The sequence below is a fragment of the Theropithecus gelada genome, chromosome 14 (genome assembly GCF_003255815.1).
Source record: "Theropithecus gelada isolate Dixy chromosome 14, Tgel_1.0, whole genome shotgun sequence".
Taxonomy (NCBI): domain Eukaryota; kingdom Metazoa; phylum Chordata; class Mammalia; order Primates; family Cercopithecidae; genus Theropithecus; species Theropithecus gelada.
In genome coordinates, this window is record NC_037682.1 from 1602458 (window position 1) to 1618312 (window position 15855).

Sequence of the window (15855 nt, forward strand, 5' to 3'; positions counted from 1 at the left end):
GCAGCGGGGCCCGCGGGGGCGCCCCGGCCCGGTCGGCGCGGACGGCGCTCGGCGGACGCGGGCGGACGCTGGGCGGCCCCTCCCTGCCCGCGCGCCCGGGCGCCCCTGGCCGGCGCCGGGCCCCGGAGCGATGACATCGACGGGGAAGGACGGCGGCGCGCAGCACGCGCAGTATGTGGGGCCCTACCGGCTGGAGAAGACGCTGGGCAAGGGGCAGACAGGTGCGTGCGGCCGGGGCGGGGGCCGGGGCCGGGGAGGCCGCGCTGGCAACGCGCTGGGTGGGGGGCGCCCGAGGGAGGCCCCGGCCGCGAAGCCACAGGCCCGGCCCGAGCCCCGGCCGCGAACAATGGGCGGCCCGTGCGCCCCCGTCCGCTCGTGCGTCCCGGTTCCGCTGCGGACCCCGCAGGCCGCTTGGCTGCGGTCGGCCGGGCGCGGCCCAAGGACACGCGGCGCGGCGCGGGGCGCGCGGGCTGACGGGGGCGCACGGGCCGGGCCGGGCAGGCTCCCCTCGGGCCCCGTTGCAGGTGCGCGGCCCGGGCCGCATTGTGCGCCCCGGCGACCGGGCCCATTGTGCCGCGGGAGGAGGGGGCCGCGCGGGCGCCCATCTGCCGTCTGCCGCGGCCGCGCTAATAGGCGTGCTGCCCGAGCAGCTGCGCCCCCGGCGGGACTCCCACCTCCGCGCGCCGGCCACCGGGGCCACCGGGCAGGCCCGATCTCCCTCCGCGGTGGGGGCGGGAGAGTGCGGGGACCTGCAGAGGGCTGGACAGCGCCTTGCGCTGCTCAGGCTCGGGCTCGGGCGGGCGGAGCGTCTGTGACCTGCATTCCCCCGGGGGAGGGAGAGGCCATTGGTGCCGGGACCAGAAGTGCGTGGGACCTGACCCGTGGAGCGGCCCCGCGGCCTGCCGGTGGAGGGGGCTTCCCGGTGGGGCCTGGCTGTCATGCTAGGGAACAGGCGGGGTCCCTGCCTGTTCTAGGGAACCGGCGGAGGCCCGACCCAGGCCAGAGACAAGCCAGGCTACCCTCGCATGTGGCCAACTCTTCCCGGCCCGCTGGGCTTGGCTAGCCCTTCATCTGGTCCGTCAGGCGCGTTCACAGAGTCGCCTTTGTGGAGGCTGGGGCTCAGCCATTTTCTTTCTTCTCCCAGGACCGGCCTGTCTCTTGGTGTCCCCGAGGTCCCAGGGCACTGCTTCTCCCTTCCAATCGGAGAAGTTCCTTAGACCCGGGCAGGCAGGGGTGGAGGGAAGGAGGAGGAGGGCGCTGGTGCAGGGTGGAGGCTCAGCCCCTCACGGCTGCACAGAGGAGGAGCTGGGAGGTGGCGTTGGGGAAGGAAAGTGGGCCAGGCCCAGGCTCTTGGGGGAGGACCGTGGCTGTGATGTAACTAAGGCAGAGCTGCAGGAAGGGGGTTGGGCCGGGGGGTTCAGGGGAGCCCCCTTGCATTGGGTGCACAGCTTTCCCGCAGCAACCACGGCACGGAGGGGCCCCTCGCCACAGAGCAGGGTCTGGGCAGTTGGATTGGTGCGGCCTGGGTTGGAGAGGAGGTGGCATTCAGCCCATGTCACCTGGGTTCAAAATTCTGGTCTTTCCCGGAAAGAAAAACTAGTTTGTGAAATCCGTGGTGAAGGAAGGGCCCAGGGCAGCAGGATGCAGGAGTCAGTGAGATAATCCAATTAGGGTCCCAATAAAATGTTATTATAAGGAAACATCCGCGTGTAAGTGAAGATACGATGAGTTATGTGCTGTGCGATGAGTTATGTGCTGTGCACGGCCTCGGTGGGTAGGGGCTGGTCTCCAGTCTTCGTGGAGTTCTGCTGGCGGCAGTTAATTACGGGAGGTTTCCACTGTAATTAACAGTAATGAATACAAAAGGATGGGCTGTGTGTGTCTACAACGTGCTGAGAGAGATATTTAGAAAACAGCTCGAAGGGGGGCACAGAGCGGCCCCTCTCTCGTGAGTTCTGACAGGCAGAGCGCAAGTGCGTTGCTGGCAGGGCCCTGGCGAAGGCCACCATTTCTGTACGTCTTCCCGTTGCTGCTGCTGACGGCTCACCGGGAGTTGGGTGGATGTGGGGCCCCGAGTGTGTGTGCTGGGCCACTTGGCACCAGATGCCAGGAGAGCTGCCAGGTCCCAAGCTCAAGAGGGAGATAGGCTTCCTGCCAGGAGACCTCCGTGGGAGAACGGGAGGCTGGGCTTCTGGCCGCCACCGCCCGAGGACGGTCTGGTCGTGCCGTTGAGAACGCTTCTCCGGGGACCTGGACCCAGGGGAGTTGTGGAGGCTTTGCTTGGGGGGCTGTTGGTGTGGACACGACTCCAGTCCCTTCCCTGTGTCTGTGGCTGGCAGTTTTGTTTGGCCCTCTCTGTTCATCTCCTCCCCTCTGTCTGAGTCCTTGGAAGTGGGAGCTGCTCGACTCGAGGTGGCCACTGAGAGGGAGGTGGTCAGTGGCAGTGGCAGTGAGCCTCATGGTACCACGAGAGCCCTTCCACCCAGCTGACCCAGCTGGGGCCTGTTGGAAGGTGGGCCAAAAATACGCTCCAAAACCTGCCCTTGGGGAGTCTGGCCGTGCGGGGCGGGGGAGACCACACAGCCTCCCTGTGGGGCCTGGAGAACAGACGCCCCTTCTAGGCGCTGCAGGGTCCAGTCGGCTGTCTTCTTGTGCCTTTCAGCGCGAGTGCTCCATGGTCTCACCTGTACAGCACCCGCCTGGCTTGTTGGGTCTGTGCCTCCTGCAGGGCCGGTGTGGCTGCAGGGTCATCCTCCTGCATGGGGCATCCTCTGCACAGCTCCCCTCGGTGGCCGTGGGGGTCACCTCCGGTGGTCCTACTACTGGAGTCAGGCACCAGGTGAAGCCGTCAGAGCGCGGAGCAGCTGTGTAAGCCTCGCCGGCTGCTTGGTGGTTTCTGGCCGAGACCTGGGGGGATGTAGGCTGGGGTCGGGGTGGGCACCCACCTGCAAAGGTGCTGCCCCAGCTTTTCTTGGGGCCGAGAAAGGCTTGTGTTGCCTCATCTGAGCTTGACCCCTGCAGGGATGCCGAGACACAGTCCCTACCAGCGAGGGCAACTGTGGAGGTTGGAGGGTGCAGACGCTCCGAGTTGGGGCATGCAGGTCCAGGAGGGTGTGTAGCACAGACTGGGTGGCCTTCGTCCCTGTGTGCCTTTGTCCCTGTGCCCCATCAGTATGCAGAGCAGGGCACCTTCTTGCCCAAACCTGGGCTCAGCTCCTGAAACCTGGGGGGCCTGGGAGGGCCCTGTGGGAGGAGCTGGAGAACCTCGGGCCCTTGGAGCTGTTCTTGGGGGCAGGTGGGTGGGCTGCATGGGACGATGAGAGGCCTGCCCTTAGGAATCCTCTGTCTGGGGGGCGGGAGAAGGAATGTGGCTGGGATAGGGCCCCCTGGGAGGGAGCAAAGGCGACAGGATGAGGGGCTGCACTGCAGCTCACCTGGCGGTGTTCACCTGCTGTGGCGTGGGGGAGGGCCCTAGGCTGCCAGGGACCTGGGACATCCCCTCCACGTTCTCAGTGGCCTTTAGGAGAATTGAGCCCTGGTGGCTGCCAGGGTGGAGAGGGGTCCTGGGGTGGGAGGAGCCAGTGAAGATGGAACAGGTGAGGGGAGGGAGAGCCTGTGCCTGGGAGACCCTGGGGGTGACCACAAGTCCAGAAGCTGGAGGCAGATGTGGAGGGGAAGGAAACTGGCCTGAGATGAGGTTGGTTTAGAAAGTTGAACAGGATGGGCAGTGATTGGCTGTGGTGTGCAGGCCCCTGGAGATGGGCTGCCCCTGGAGATGGGCCCTGGAGATGGGCCCTGGAGATGGGCACTGGAGGTGGGCTGTGCAGGGCCGAGCCTGGAGAGCTCTTGGGCAGACAGGACCCGGCAGCCTCCCTAGCTGTGAAAGTGGACTCCGCGTGCGAGACCCTGGGAATTCTGCGGCCCTCTCCGCGTCAGGCCCTGGCCGTCTGACCCCAGCTGTTTTGTTAGAGCGACAGCCGCCTGGGGCTAGGCTGAATCCCTCATCTGCCCTGCACGGGGTTTCCACAAGCTCGGGTCTGAGGACGCTGTTCTCGAGGGCGCCGTGCACAGAGCCCGGGGAGCCGGCGTGGCGGGCAGCCCTCCCATCTGAGGTCTCCCTGGCCCCCCGAAGTCCCTGGAAAGGCCCGTTTGGTGTCGTTGGGCACCGTGCCAGTGACTGCGCCAGGGTGGACGCCTCAAGTTGCTGCCCCTAGAGTCTTCCCACCCTGCATGCCCTCCGCAGGGAGCCCCCTTTCCAGCTGAGAGCTGGCCTTGAGTGTCCCTGTCGGAGCCCTTGGCACAGTGGTTCCGGGTGGTGAGGACAGGCGGTTCCCCAGGCAGGGGTGGGAGGGTCATTGGAGGCGGGAGGGTCATTGGAGGCGGGAGCCCTAGGCCCCTGTCCTGTCCCCACCCTCTGTGGCCTTGGGCACCTCAGGTGTGTGTGTGTGTGTCCCTGTTGGCATAGGTTTCCCTGCCTTGTCACTGGCTGGCAATGGCTGAAAAGACACTGGGCAGAGGGCACCGCCCGGCCCTGACCGTGCTGGCCGTGCTGGCCTGGCTCTGCTGAGACGTGTGTACGCCGTGGATTTCCTGGATGTGGAAGCCTCAAGGCCAGGCTGTGCCCCCACCCCCAGCTGTGCCAGGGAGGGCTTTCCAGAGTCACCGCGGCTGGCTGCCGCCCCGCCTGCTCCACCATCTGCCCAAGCAGGGAGTCGTGTCCAGAACCACCGGGGCATGCAGGGCCTGGGCTGTGATGCGAGGTTGGCCCCTAGGCTTCCAGGCGATCTGTTTGTGGCAGATCTCTCGCAGGCCCAGCTGGGGCTACTACCAAGGGCTGCGGCTCCTGCCCGCCACCAAAGCTCCAGGGACGGTCTCCACCATCGTTGGCTGCCACAGTGGTCAGGGCCCCTTCCTTGCCCTGAGGGTGGCTGGGAATGTCTTAAGGTTGTCGCTGCACCAGGTGTGTGTGGACCCCCACGTCCCCCACTCCTGGTGCCTCTTCCCTTCCAGCCGCCTCGAGGACTGCGTAGGGCCAGCAAGGCCTGTACCTCAGGACATCAGGGTTGCTCAGACTGGCTTCTGGACCTGGGCCTGAGTGACCTCTCCTGGTTCTCACTCCCAGAGTCGTCTGCTGAGTGACCCCGGGGCCCTCTCATCATGGCCTCATCCTGCTCTGGCGCTCTGGGAGCCTTGCAGCAGACAGGAGACCCCCTCCAGGCTGGCCTGAAGGCAGGTCCGACCCCAGTCCCTGGGAACAGCCTGAGTGGGCTGCGCCTCCCCGTCGGCCACTGGCTGCACCAGTCTGCCACTGGCACTCAGGAGTAGCCGTGGGGAAGGCCCCTTCGCCATCACCTGGTGGCGCTTGTGTGAGGGCTTCTGTGCCTTCCAGTCCTCACTAGGCACAGACCAACTTCTTTGGGCACCTGGGGAGGGTCAGGCTGTCCCTGAAGTCAGCAGCCCTGCTGGGTGGCTGGCACCACGAGAGGAGGCGGGCTGACCCCTGTGACTGCCGGCCGCCGGCATCCACCTGTGCGGGGCTGTGCCTGGATGGTGGCACTGTGGGGCGTCACCGTTCTGGGCCCTGCCCTCAGCTCTGGACAGCCCACCTGGACCCTGGCCCCTCGGAAGCAGAGGGACTGGGGCCTCAGGGCCCCTGTGTGTGGAATGGGGTTTCCCTGAAGCTTGTGCGAGGTTCCAGTGGCTGGAAACACCAGGCCGCGCAGGAGGACAGCAGACCAGCATCTGTCAGGCCCCTTGGGGCTTGCGTGTCTGGTCCTCTGTGCTGCCCTGAGCTCTGCAGGAAGTTAATGGCACCGCACCACCTCCTCTGTGCAGGGCAGCCCCGTTTCCACCTGTCGGGCTGGTGCCTGTGTCAGGCCCAAGCCCCAGGTCCTAGCCCAGGCTGATGGAGCTGCCTGCAGGCCTGCCCGAGGCCTCGTCCCAGGGATGTCTGCCGGGCCAGGCTGCCCTGAGCCAGCTGCCTGGGGCTCTGGACAAGATGGAGGCTGGGCTGGGGCAGAGGCTGCAGGGACAAAGCAGGGATTGTACCAGGCCGGCTGCCTTTCAGGGCCCGGCCCGCCAGGTCCAGGCCTTGTTCCACCGCCTCTGAGGGGCCAGTGTTCTGGGCCCAGCAGCTGGGAGCCAGGCCCCACCCACAGAGCAGTGCTCCCGAAAGTCCCGCTGTTAAAGAGAAACTCCTCGTTTTCCTGGAAGGCTCCAGTTTCCCAGGCTCTTTCTGCTTTCAGTCCCGGGGCCCACAGAGGCTGTGGCAGACCTGCACTGCTCTGCCCCAGGGGCCTGGGCTGCAGGCTGGGCCTGGCTTCCTCCCCGAACCCTGGAGAGTGACAGCACCACCCCCGGCAGATGGCAAGGTCCCATCGGTTGGCATGCGTCTCTCTGGGCACCGTGCTCCTTGTTGGGTGCCATGTCCTTGGGCTGAGCTTGGGTCCTGTCTGCCCTGGGGGTGCCATCCTGTGAGGACAGAGCTGCCTTTCCTGGGTGGCCATGGCAGCCTCGTGGTGCTGGCTGAGGGAAATGGACACTTTTGTGCTGGGGCTGGGCTGTGTGGGGCTGGGTAGGGCCGGTGGGAGTCCCAGGCACCTTGGCCTGAGGGGGATGGAGGTGCCCAGGGCATTCACGCCATCACTGCCCACTTGGCTTAAGCTGGAGCCCAGGGCCCTGGAGGGCAGGCTGGCCTTCCCCGCCCCGGGCAGAGGCGAGAGGGCGCCTGGATGGCCGCCTGCATGGTCCCGTGATACAGCGGGGACGGCTGCACATGGGGCTGAGTCTCAGAGCCGTGGGTTGTTTGCGGGGGCACAGGGAGCCTGCTTGGCCAGGAATGTGGCCTCTGTGGGTGGCTTGGCCTGGGAGCTCCTGGGGAACCCGTTGTATGGGAGAAGGGGTCAGGTTAGGGAGTGAGGGGCAGTGCTTGGTGGCCCTCCATGCTGAGGGAAAGCCCTTCTGCACAGCTGGCATCAGGCCCGTGTCCTCGGCATCCTGAGTCAGCCGCAGGGCCAGCCGCTGCCTGAGCTGCCTGGTTGGGGCTGGCCTGGGCCCCTGATTGGCTGCTTCCCTGGGCGGGGGTGACGTCACTGCGCTGGGTCCGAGAGTTATCTTGTGCAGACAGAGGTGACAGGTGTGATGCCTGCCCCAGGAAGGGTGGTGGCCAGGGTGGCCACGTAAGGCACCTTGACCCTGCCCCCTGGGGGTGCAGGGGGTGGAGAGGCAGCCCCAAAGCTGGGTTCTCAGAGACCTGGGGTGGCCAGATGGGGGCTCATTCAGCTGCCCCCTGTGCAGCCCGTTGGTGTCATTAACTTCCTGCAGAGCACAGGGCAGCACCAAGGGCCAGCCAGGCCGGGGGGCCAGAGGTTCCCCTCCCACACAGGCCCCGAGGGGTCCAGGCAGGAGGCAGCGGCCCCAGTCCGTAGAGGCCAGGGCAGCCTCTTCCCCAGGGTTAGGCTGCAGGCCCTGCTGGTGTGGCTTCGGGAGCCCTGGTCCCCATGCTCAGGCTCCCTCCTGCTCATCTGTGATGGGGCCTGGGTGTACCCAGGTCCTTGGTAGGCACCAGGAGATGCTTGGGGTCCCCCGGAGCCTGGAGCCCCCCAGCCCCTTCACTTGCTTTTGGTGTTTGGGGTGGAGACTGGCCGTTGGCACCTGCGGCCGTCCCTGGCTTTCATCCTGTGCCGTCCGGGGTCTTGGGGTCCCTCTGCCAGCCCCATGGTGACTTCTTGCAGACAGAGTTTGCAGGGGGCTACAGAATGACTCCGTCCCTTCCACAGCACATGGGCACCTCCAGCCAGAAGGAGCTGGCCAGGCAGCCCCGCCCCAGGCCAGAGCCACAGAGCTGTTGTGACTGGGGGTCTCTGGTCAGGACGTTCCTGTGCTGTCTGTTGTGGCCCCAGGGCAGGGCCACCTCCAGGGTATGTGGTTCCAGACACTGGCTGAGTGGTCACTTGTGTCCACACCGCAGTTTCCCTGTCTGTGAAGTGGCTTGGACGGGACGGAGGGGTGGTGCCAGGGGGTTGCGCCTGCCGGGACTGAGCCCAGGGCCCGGCCCTGCCTCTGGGGCCAGCGTCACCCTCAGGGCAGAGCCAAGGAGGGGAGATGGCTTGTGGGCCAGGGTGCCTGAGGGTGGGGAGAAGCAGTTCAGATGGCATCAATGTGTGGCTCTCACCCAGCCGACCGGATTTTTGTGGACCTTTCTCTGCTGAGGACAGCAAGCGGGGAGCCATGAGCTGTGAGCCGTGATAGGGATTGTGGCAAGGCCGGGCCGGTCAGCTGGGCCCAGCTGGGGACGCCAGGGTTGCATGGTCCCTCGGGGCTCAAACTGGTGGCTGCACCCCCAGGGCTCTGGGCTGGTGAGGAGCTCGTCCTGCCCGTCCCTCTGATGCCACAGTGACCCCGGACGCATCCCATGTCGCCTGCTGTGGCCCTGCCTTCTGCTGGGTGGATGTGGGGGATTTGAGGTACAGGGGAAGCAGTGAGTTCTGGGCCTGACCGAATTCCCTGGTGCCATCGGGCCCAGCCTCCCTCGTCCTTGGTACCCTGGGGTGTGGTGGCTGAGCACCAGCTCTGTGGTTCCCGAGGCTTTTCTGGGGTAGAGGCCTCACTCCAGGTCCTGGCGTTTTCACATGGGAGCAGAGGAGAGTGCCCCAAGCCTGGCGAGCACTGCCCCGTAGCCGCCAGCAAACCCCCCACCTGTTATGCAGAAATAGTCCCAGGCAGCGTTTATGGTAAACATTTGGTGTGCACATATAACAGAGGAACTCCTGAAAACCAAAGGGCCGTTATCACCCTGAGAAATTAGCACTGATTTCTAGAAACCGGCAGGAAGCCAGTCAGATGCTGGGATTTTAACTTTAAAAGAACGTTTCCCAGGCCTGGGCCTCCACCACCAGCCCAGTCTCCCTGCAGGAGGGACTGGGCAGGTGCTGGGCTCTGCTTGGAGTTGTGGACTCAGTCTCCCACCCTCTCCATGGCTGGGGGCTGCTCCCAGGGGCCCTGAGCCTTAGCGTTCCCCGGAGGCCCGAGCGTGGGGTGGGCCTGGGCTCCACATCACTCAGGATTTTCCAGATGAAGCTGACACTGGTTGGGGGACCCCACTTGGAGAGCCGGGGTAGCAGTGGCCTCCTTTTCCATAACCCCTGACCCCGGGCGGTGGGCTCCTCCTCCGTAACCCCTGACCCTGGGCAGTGGCCTCCTTTTCCATAACCCCTGACCCTGGGCGGTGGCCGCCTCCTCCGTAACCCCTGACCCCGGGCGGTGGGCTCCTCCTCCGTAACCCCTGACCCTGTATGGCGGCCACAGGTACCGTCTTCCACCCGTCCACGTCCTTCCTGGGCAGCAAATGCTGCCAGCACCAAGCCAGGCACGGGGCCAGCAGAACGCCCTGGCCCGCCTCGGGACACACATTCTGGAATGTTCACTGTGTGTCCCACACATGCAGGTGGTCTTGGGGGGCAGACGCTACGTGGGAGAAGTAGGGCCCCGTCAGCTCTGTTCTCCGTTGTGGTGGGGGCAGGGAGTGGAGGACCCACCGGCTCTGCCTGGGCCCTGTGGCCGCCCACCCACGACCCTGTGGCCCTGGGAGGCGTGCAGATGAGGAGCCAGCCCAGGGCTGGGGCTTCCCATCTAGCCGTGGCCCTCCCCAGGCTCCTCGTGGTGCTGGGACCCTGCGGCGTCTGCTCCTCTGGCCCAGGGACTGCCAGCAGTGTGGCTGTGTGACCCTCCCTCCTTCTGTCCCTGCTGGTGCCCGGCTCCCAGCCTGGCCTCAACGCGGGGCATGGAGCTCATTTCATTCAGGCCACATGCGTGTCGGGACAGCCACCGTGGGGCGCTGGGGAGGACCAGCAGATAGAACAGTGGTGGAGCCGGTCACAGAGCTGCAGGGGGCGGGGGACGCCCTGCCCGCTCCACAGGCCTCTAGGCTCCCGTCTTTGCAGAGCTGCCCTGCCGAGGCGCCTGGCCTGTGTCCTCAGCACGTGCCCCTGGTGTCACACCTCACCTGTGAGCAGTTGATGCGCGGCTGCCCTCACGTGTCTGTATTTTGGGTTTTCCTGCCTGGTGTCTGTGAGTCGGTACTCTCGCCTGGGGTACGGGTGCTCTCCCGGATGTGCCTGCGTCTCACGGTGAGTCTGCCTGGGATTGTCACAGCCTGGAAGAATAGGTCGCTTTGCCAGACCCCCACCTTCCTGCACGGTGTCGGGGGCTCAGGAGCCCCTGGGGCCAGGGCCAGCGTACCCGGGAGTATGTTCCTGGAGCAGGGGGACCTCACTTCTGGGCCAGCAGCCCTGCCTCCTCCAGGCTGCTCAGAGCCCCTTCGAGCCCACGGCAGCCGCTGGGGCAGCCCCTGCCCGTCCTCTCTGGTCTCCAGGAAAGGCAGCCGCGGCCGTGGGTGGTATGGAAGCCCCTGCTCTGCTGCGTCGTCCCAGAGTGAACTGTGGGGACACAGCAGGGAGCTCGCCGGCTTTGAGGAAGAGGAAGAGACCTTGCGCCCTGTTGCGCAGGCGGGGAGGCCCCAGGGAGCTGTCCAGCACCAGCCGTGCTGAAGTCTGCAGCTTCGGCTTCCTGCAAGGGCGCCTGCCTTGGCGCTGGGTCCTCACAGCCCAGCTGCAGCTGGAGAGAGATGTGTGAGGGTCAGGAGTTTTTGGCAAGATCCCAAACCTGTCCTCAGCTGTGGGTTTCTGGTTCTGTGCTGAGGAGGGGCAGGAGGAAACCAAATGTGCTCGGTACCTCCTGCTGGCCAGTCCCCCAGCCCTGGGCCCTGAACAGACCCCCAGGCCCCACCCCTCGTGCCCTGCCAGGGCCTCTCTGTCTTTAACTTGCAGGGGAGAGGGAGGGCCAGGGCCCCGCAGAGCTGAGGGTGCCCCTGCGTGTGGGTGCCGGAGAGCAGGCATGGAGCAGCCTGGGGAAGGCTGGGGGGCCTGGCCTTGCACTCTCCTGAGGCTGTGGGTGTCGGGGCTCCCCGAGGCAGGGCAGGCACCGCAGGCTGTGGTGGGGTCTGGTCCAGGTGCCCTGGAGCTCGCTCCTGGGAGCCCTTTGTGACAAACTCGTTCAAATCACCTTGTTTCAGAGCTCATGTGGCCTGAGGGTAGGTGACTTGCAGGAGATTGAGAAGGTGGCCTTGGGGGCAGATGGGCGTGGGCAGAGGAGCTACTGCTGCAAACCCAGCTCCAGGCTGCCGCGACCTGAGCCTAGCCCATGCCTGAGCCCTGCCTCCTGGGAGGAGCATTGCAGAGGGTGGGTGGTGCTGAGTGTAACCCTCTGGCTGCCCCACCCTCCTCCCGGGACTTGCCCCTAAGGCCAGCCGGGCCAGCCCTCCTGACTCCTCCTGGTGGGTGAGGGGCAGTGTCCCCCTGGAGCTCCCCACACACAGGAGAGGGTCCTCTAGGGCCTCATCTGATCCTGCCTGGGCACTGGTGGAGGGCCAGGACTCAGAAGGCCAGGACAGAAAAGGCCACTCAGGCCCACAGCCCCTCACTCGGGGACAGAGAGTCTCCTGCCAAAGGGAGAGGGAGTGGAGTGGGGGCAGCTGACGCACGGGGAGGGAACGGGCGTTGGGAGCCCAGCCCCCAGCACAGCAGGCGGGAGGGGCGCCGAGCTGGACAGCGAGGGGCTGTGGTTGCCTCTGAGGAGACAGAGGGCTCAGATCAGCTTGGAGGTTTGTTGACCCTAAACCCCAAATCCCCGGGGATTTGTGACTAATCGAAGTGCACAGATGAGCACCTTCTCCAGCAAAAGCCGGGGCGGCCGAGGGCGTTTGCAGATGGCGTGGGCGGGAGGACGGGTGGGCCCCACGGGGCTTCCACTGGGGGAGGCGTGTGCCTGGCCCCTGACCCATGGGGTGCTGAGTCCCCCATCCCACAGCTCGCCTGTGGGGTCAGCTGGCATGGGGCCTCATCCTCAGGGGACATGTGTCCACGCCGCCCTTCCCCTGGGGCAGTGCCCTCGTCACTGCCTGCTATGACTGGACTGGCCAGGCTTGCCTGCCGGAGGGAACTTGGCAGTCGTCCCCGAGCCCAGGTTGGAGGCTGCTGTGTGTAGCAGAGCGTGTGAGGTGGCCACCCCTCACTTCAGGCCACAGCGTCACTGGCTCACCGGTCACTGTGGGGTCCTCCCCACCAGGGCTATCCTGCTGGTGCCCCTGCTGGTGCTGGGGATTGGAGCTGAAGGCTGCTCTCGGGCCCGGGGGCCCTGGGCTCCTGGCCTCAGCCCCCTCTCTGCTCCTTCCACTCAGGAGGCCACAAAACCCTCAGACTCGTGGGGCATGGGCAGGGGCAGCAGAGGAGGGGCCCTGGTGGTTGGAGCTGGCTGGCTGGTGTGAAAAGGGAATAACTGACACCCCACCTGTGACAGTGTGGCCTGAGCTCCCGTCACCCCAGTTGGGTGGTATCCAGCAACCCTGTTAGGTCCCTTACCTGCTGGTGCTGGGTGACAGTCCTGTTGTGGCACCTGGTGCACTGATGGTTGCCTGCGGACCCTGTGCTGGTGGGACAGAAGTGGGCTCTGTGCTGGGCTGTGTGGCTCGTGGTGACGTTGGATAGACCAAGCCCCCACAGGGCCTGTGCTGAGAGTGACCTGGGAATGTCCAGGCATATCTCAGGGAAACACGTTGAGTGCTTACCCACGTGGGGAGGCGGCCGGGCTCTAGGCCCCACTGCCCAGCTTGGGGTGGTGGCATCGTGGGAGTTGGGATGGGAGGCAGGGGCAGCAGACCTGGTCAGATGGGGCGAACGGGGTGAGCCTGGCTTGGAGTTGTACCCAAGCCCCTGCTCTTCTCCTGGGCTTCACTCACCTGCTGGGAGACCTTCCAGGGCCCTTGGCCTCTTTGGGTCTATCTGGGCTTTCCTTAGAGGGGCCTGCCTAGCTCCGCTCAGATTCTGGGACTGTGTTGGGTGTCCCAGCTCCTTCCCACCCCTCTTCCTACCCCTCCAAGTCAGGTGGCAGCTGCAGGTCAAGGACTGACTCGCTTTGACAAGTCAGTGTGAACTGACTTCGCATCTGTCTGGGTGAAATCCTCCAGAGCCAGCACCCTCTCCCCTGCCCACAGAAGCCGGTGTGGGTACACAGTGCCTCCAGCCTGGCCCTGAGAGGTTGGAGACTCAGCTCTGTGGCCATTGTGTGGATTGCCCCTGCCGTAGCCGCCTGCAGGTGCTGCGGGATCCAGGCACGGGGAGCTGGCTCCCTGCCCAGGGCCTCACTCCTCTGTGTTCCCCTCCTGTCTCCGGGCCCTGTGTCCTTGATGCCGTCCCTCTTCCTGACCCTGCTGTCCTGTCACATCCCCTCTTCGGGTAGTGGCCACAGGAGGAGGCCATCGTCCCAGCCAGTCCTCCCTCTGCCTCAGCCTCCCAGGACGATGTCCCATTGGCCGAGTGTTGCACCTGCCTCTGCTCCTTGCCTTGCTCTGCCTTTCTCTCCATCCCTGTCCCAGCACCTGGAGGAGGTTGGGGTGGGGAAGGGTCCTCGGGGGAGACCATCTGCACGGCGCCTCCCTGGAGGTCAGCCGGAGCATCGGCCTCCGGAGGGCAGAGGGGGCTCCCTGGTTCCTGATATGGCCCCTGCCTCCAAGACCACAAGGCACTCAGGGACAGATGCTGACGTTTGGAGGGCAGCAGCAACGGGCGTGGGCCTGCGGCCCCTGCCTCTCCCCTCTCTGCCCTTCCTGCAAGCCACCTGCTACCCGCTGTCTGCTAAGCAGCTCTATTCTTACTGTGCCCTGGAGATTACCTCTGCAGCGGCTCCTCTGGGACAGGCAGGCTTGCTGCGTTGGGGGCAGGGCTCAGCACTTCCGCCCTGTGGGAGGGTGACCAAGGGGCCCTGCATGGGGCCCTCCCCAGCTCTCACTGCACCTGTGTCCTGGCACAAGGCCCCTGAAGGTGTGGCAGGCAGGCGGGCGTGCAGGCCCCCGCCTCTGGTGGTCTAGGGGGTGGGGGTGTTTCTCTGAGGGGTATGGGCCTTCGTCTCTGATGGTCTAGGGAGTCGTGGGGGATCTCTCTGAGGGGCCTGAGCAGCCTCCAGCCCCTCCCCAGGGAGGTCAGTCGCCCTGGGAGGAGGCTTGGGAGCGGCCCGGGCGAGGCTGCCTCGTCAACAGCCCTGGGCCAGCTGGTGGGGCAGGGAATATGGACACTGCCCTCCCAGCCCTCTGCTCAGGACCCTCCGCCCCTCCCCACTTGGTATAGGAGCTGATGTTGCTCCTGAAGCCCTGCGTGCCAGCTGGGGTGGGAGGTGTGTGTGTGTGTGTGGCGTGTCTGCATGTGCAGGTGTGTGTGTGCGTGCCCACCTGTGTGTGCAGGTGCCAGCTTTGCCCAGCTTTCCCTCGTGGCTCGTGAAGCTCAGGATGGCTGGTGGAGCCGGTGGCAGCCCCACCGTGTGAGAGCTGAGTAGTTGCAATCCTAGGGCTTGCCTGCAGCCAGCACCCCACAGTTACAGGCAGCCACCTGCCAGCCCCAGCCTCTTCCTCTAGGAAAACACGCCCTGTCCTGCTCAGGGGTCTGGGATGGGGGACTGACCAGCGGCGCCAGCTCCCCGCAAGGGCACAGGCTTGGCCGTTGACCTTTGCTCCCCAGCTTTGAGGACCCAGGGTTGAGCCAGGAAGATGGGGTGTGGAGCTTTTGGGCTCAGGGCAGCCTGAAGATTGTGCTCTGTGCCGAGGTGGGGAGGTCCGTCCTTTCCTGGTGTGGCCCCAGCCAGTGACCCGCATCTCCTGCGCCCAGTTCTTCCTGCCTGCCTGCCTGGCAGTGACCCCATCCAGCCGCTGCTCCTTGGCCCCGCAGGCCCCGCACCCCTTGCAGAGTGACTGGCCCAGCCCCAGGCGCCCCTCCTGTCCACATCAGACCCTGGTCCGCACCTGTGCCATTCCATCCCCAGCCTTCCCAGATCCCCACAAGGCCCCACAAGCTCCTAAACCCACCCAAGATATGCCCCAGCTCCTCACCCTCTTTGTTGCCTGCACCCCTGCCGAGGTCAGGGTGTCCCTTGGCCAGCGGCTCCTCCTGCCTGCCCTCCTCCTGCCCGGCCTTCCCCTCCCTGCCCGGCCTTCCCCTCCCTGCCTGGCTGCCAGAGGCCACTTAGAAGATAAACTGGGCCCAGCATGGTGGCTCACACCTGGAATCCCAGCACTTTGGGAGGCCGGAGCGGGTGGATCACAAGGTCAGGAGTTCAAGACCAGCTTGGCAGCCAGGTGCGGTGACTCACGCCTGTAATCCCAGCACTTTGAGAGGCTGAGGCGGGCGGATCACGAGGTCAGGAGATCGAGACCATCCTGGCTAACACGGTGAAACCCCGTCTCTACTAAAAATACAAACAAACAAACAGAATTAGCCGGGCATGGTGGTGGGCGCCTGTAGTCCCAGCTACTGGGGAGGCTGAGGCGGGAGAATGGCGGGAACCCAGGAGGCAGAGCTTGCAGTGAACTGAGATTGCACCACTGCACTCCAGCCTGGGTGATAGAGCGAGGCTCTGTCTCAAAAAAAAAAAAAAAAAAAAAAAGATACACTGAGCCGTACCTGGGCTGTCCCTGCCACTTAGGACCCCAGAGGGCTCAGCCAATTGCATGGGGGGCGAGCAGAGCTGGTGTTTGGCAACACGGGAGGGCCAGGGCCCCGAACCCCTGCAGAGGATGCCAGCGAGCCCCAGGCTCAGCATGGGCCACACACAGCTGGCATGAGGAGGCCTGCAGAGGCCAGGACAGCTGTGCCCAGCACTCCGCCCCCTGCCGGCTGTGCTGCTGGAGGGTGCGGGGGTGGGCCTGTCACTGGGCCGTCGCAGGGCCTGGGGAGGTGCTGGAGGGTGCGGGGGTGGGCCTGTCACTGGGCCGTCGCAGGGCCTGGGGAGGTGCTGGAGGGTGCGGGGGTGGGC

General features: G+C 65.6%; 1 protein-coding gene across 3 annotated transcripts in view; it reads left to right on the forward strand.

The window, feature by feature from the left end:
• Positions 1–6: 6 nt before the first annotated feature.
• Positions 7–15855, forward strand: part of BRSK2 (BR serine/threonine kinase 2) — a 64951-nt gene continuing 49102 nt past the window's right edge. For 2 of the 3 annotated variants that reach the window (XM_025355860.1, XM_025355861.1), the window contains exon 1: positions 7–221. In XM_025355860.1, coding sequence (XP_025211645.1) covers positions 131–221 — 91 coding nt within the window. In that variant the 5' untranslated portion in view covers positions 7–130. The remainder of the gene's footprint in view (positions 222–15855) is intronic. The other variant, XM_025355859.1, reaches the window with a different exon arrangement.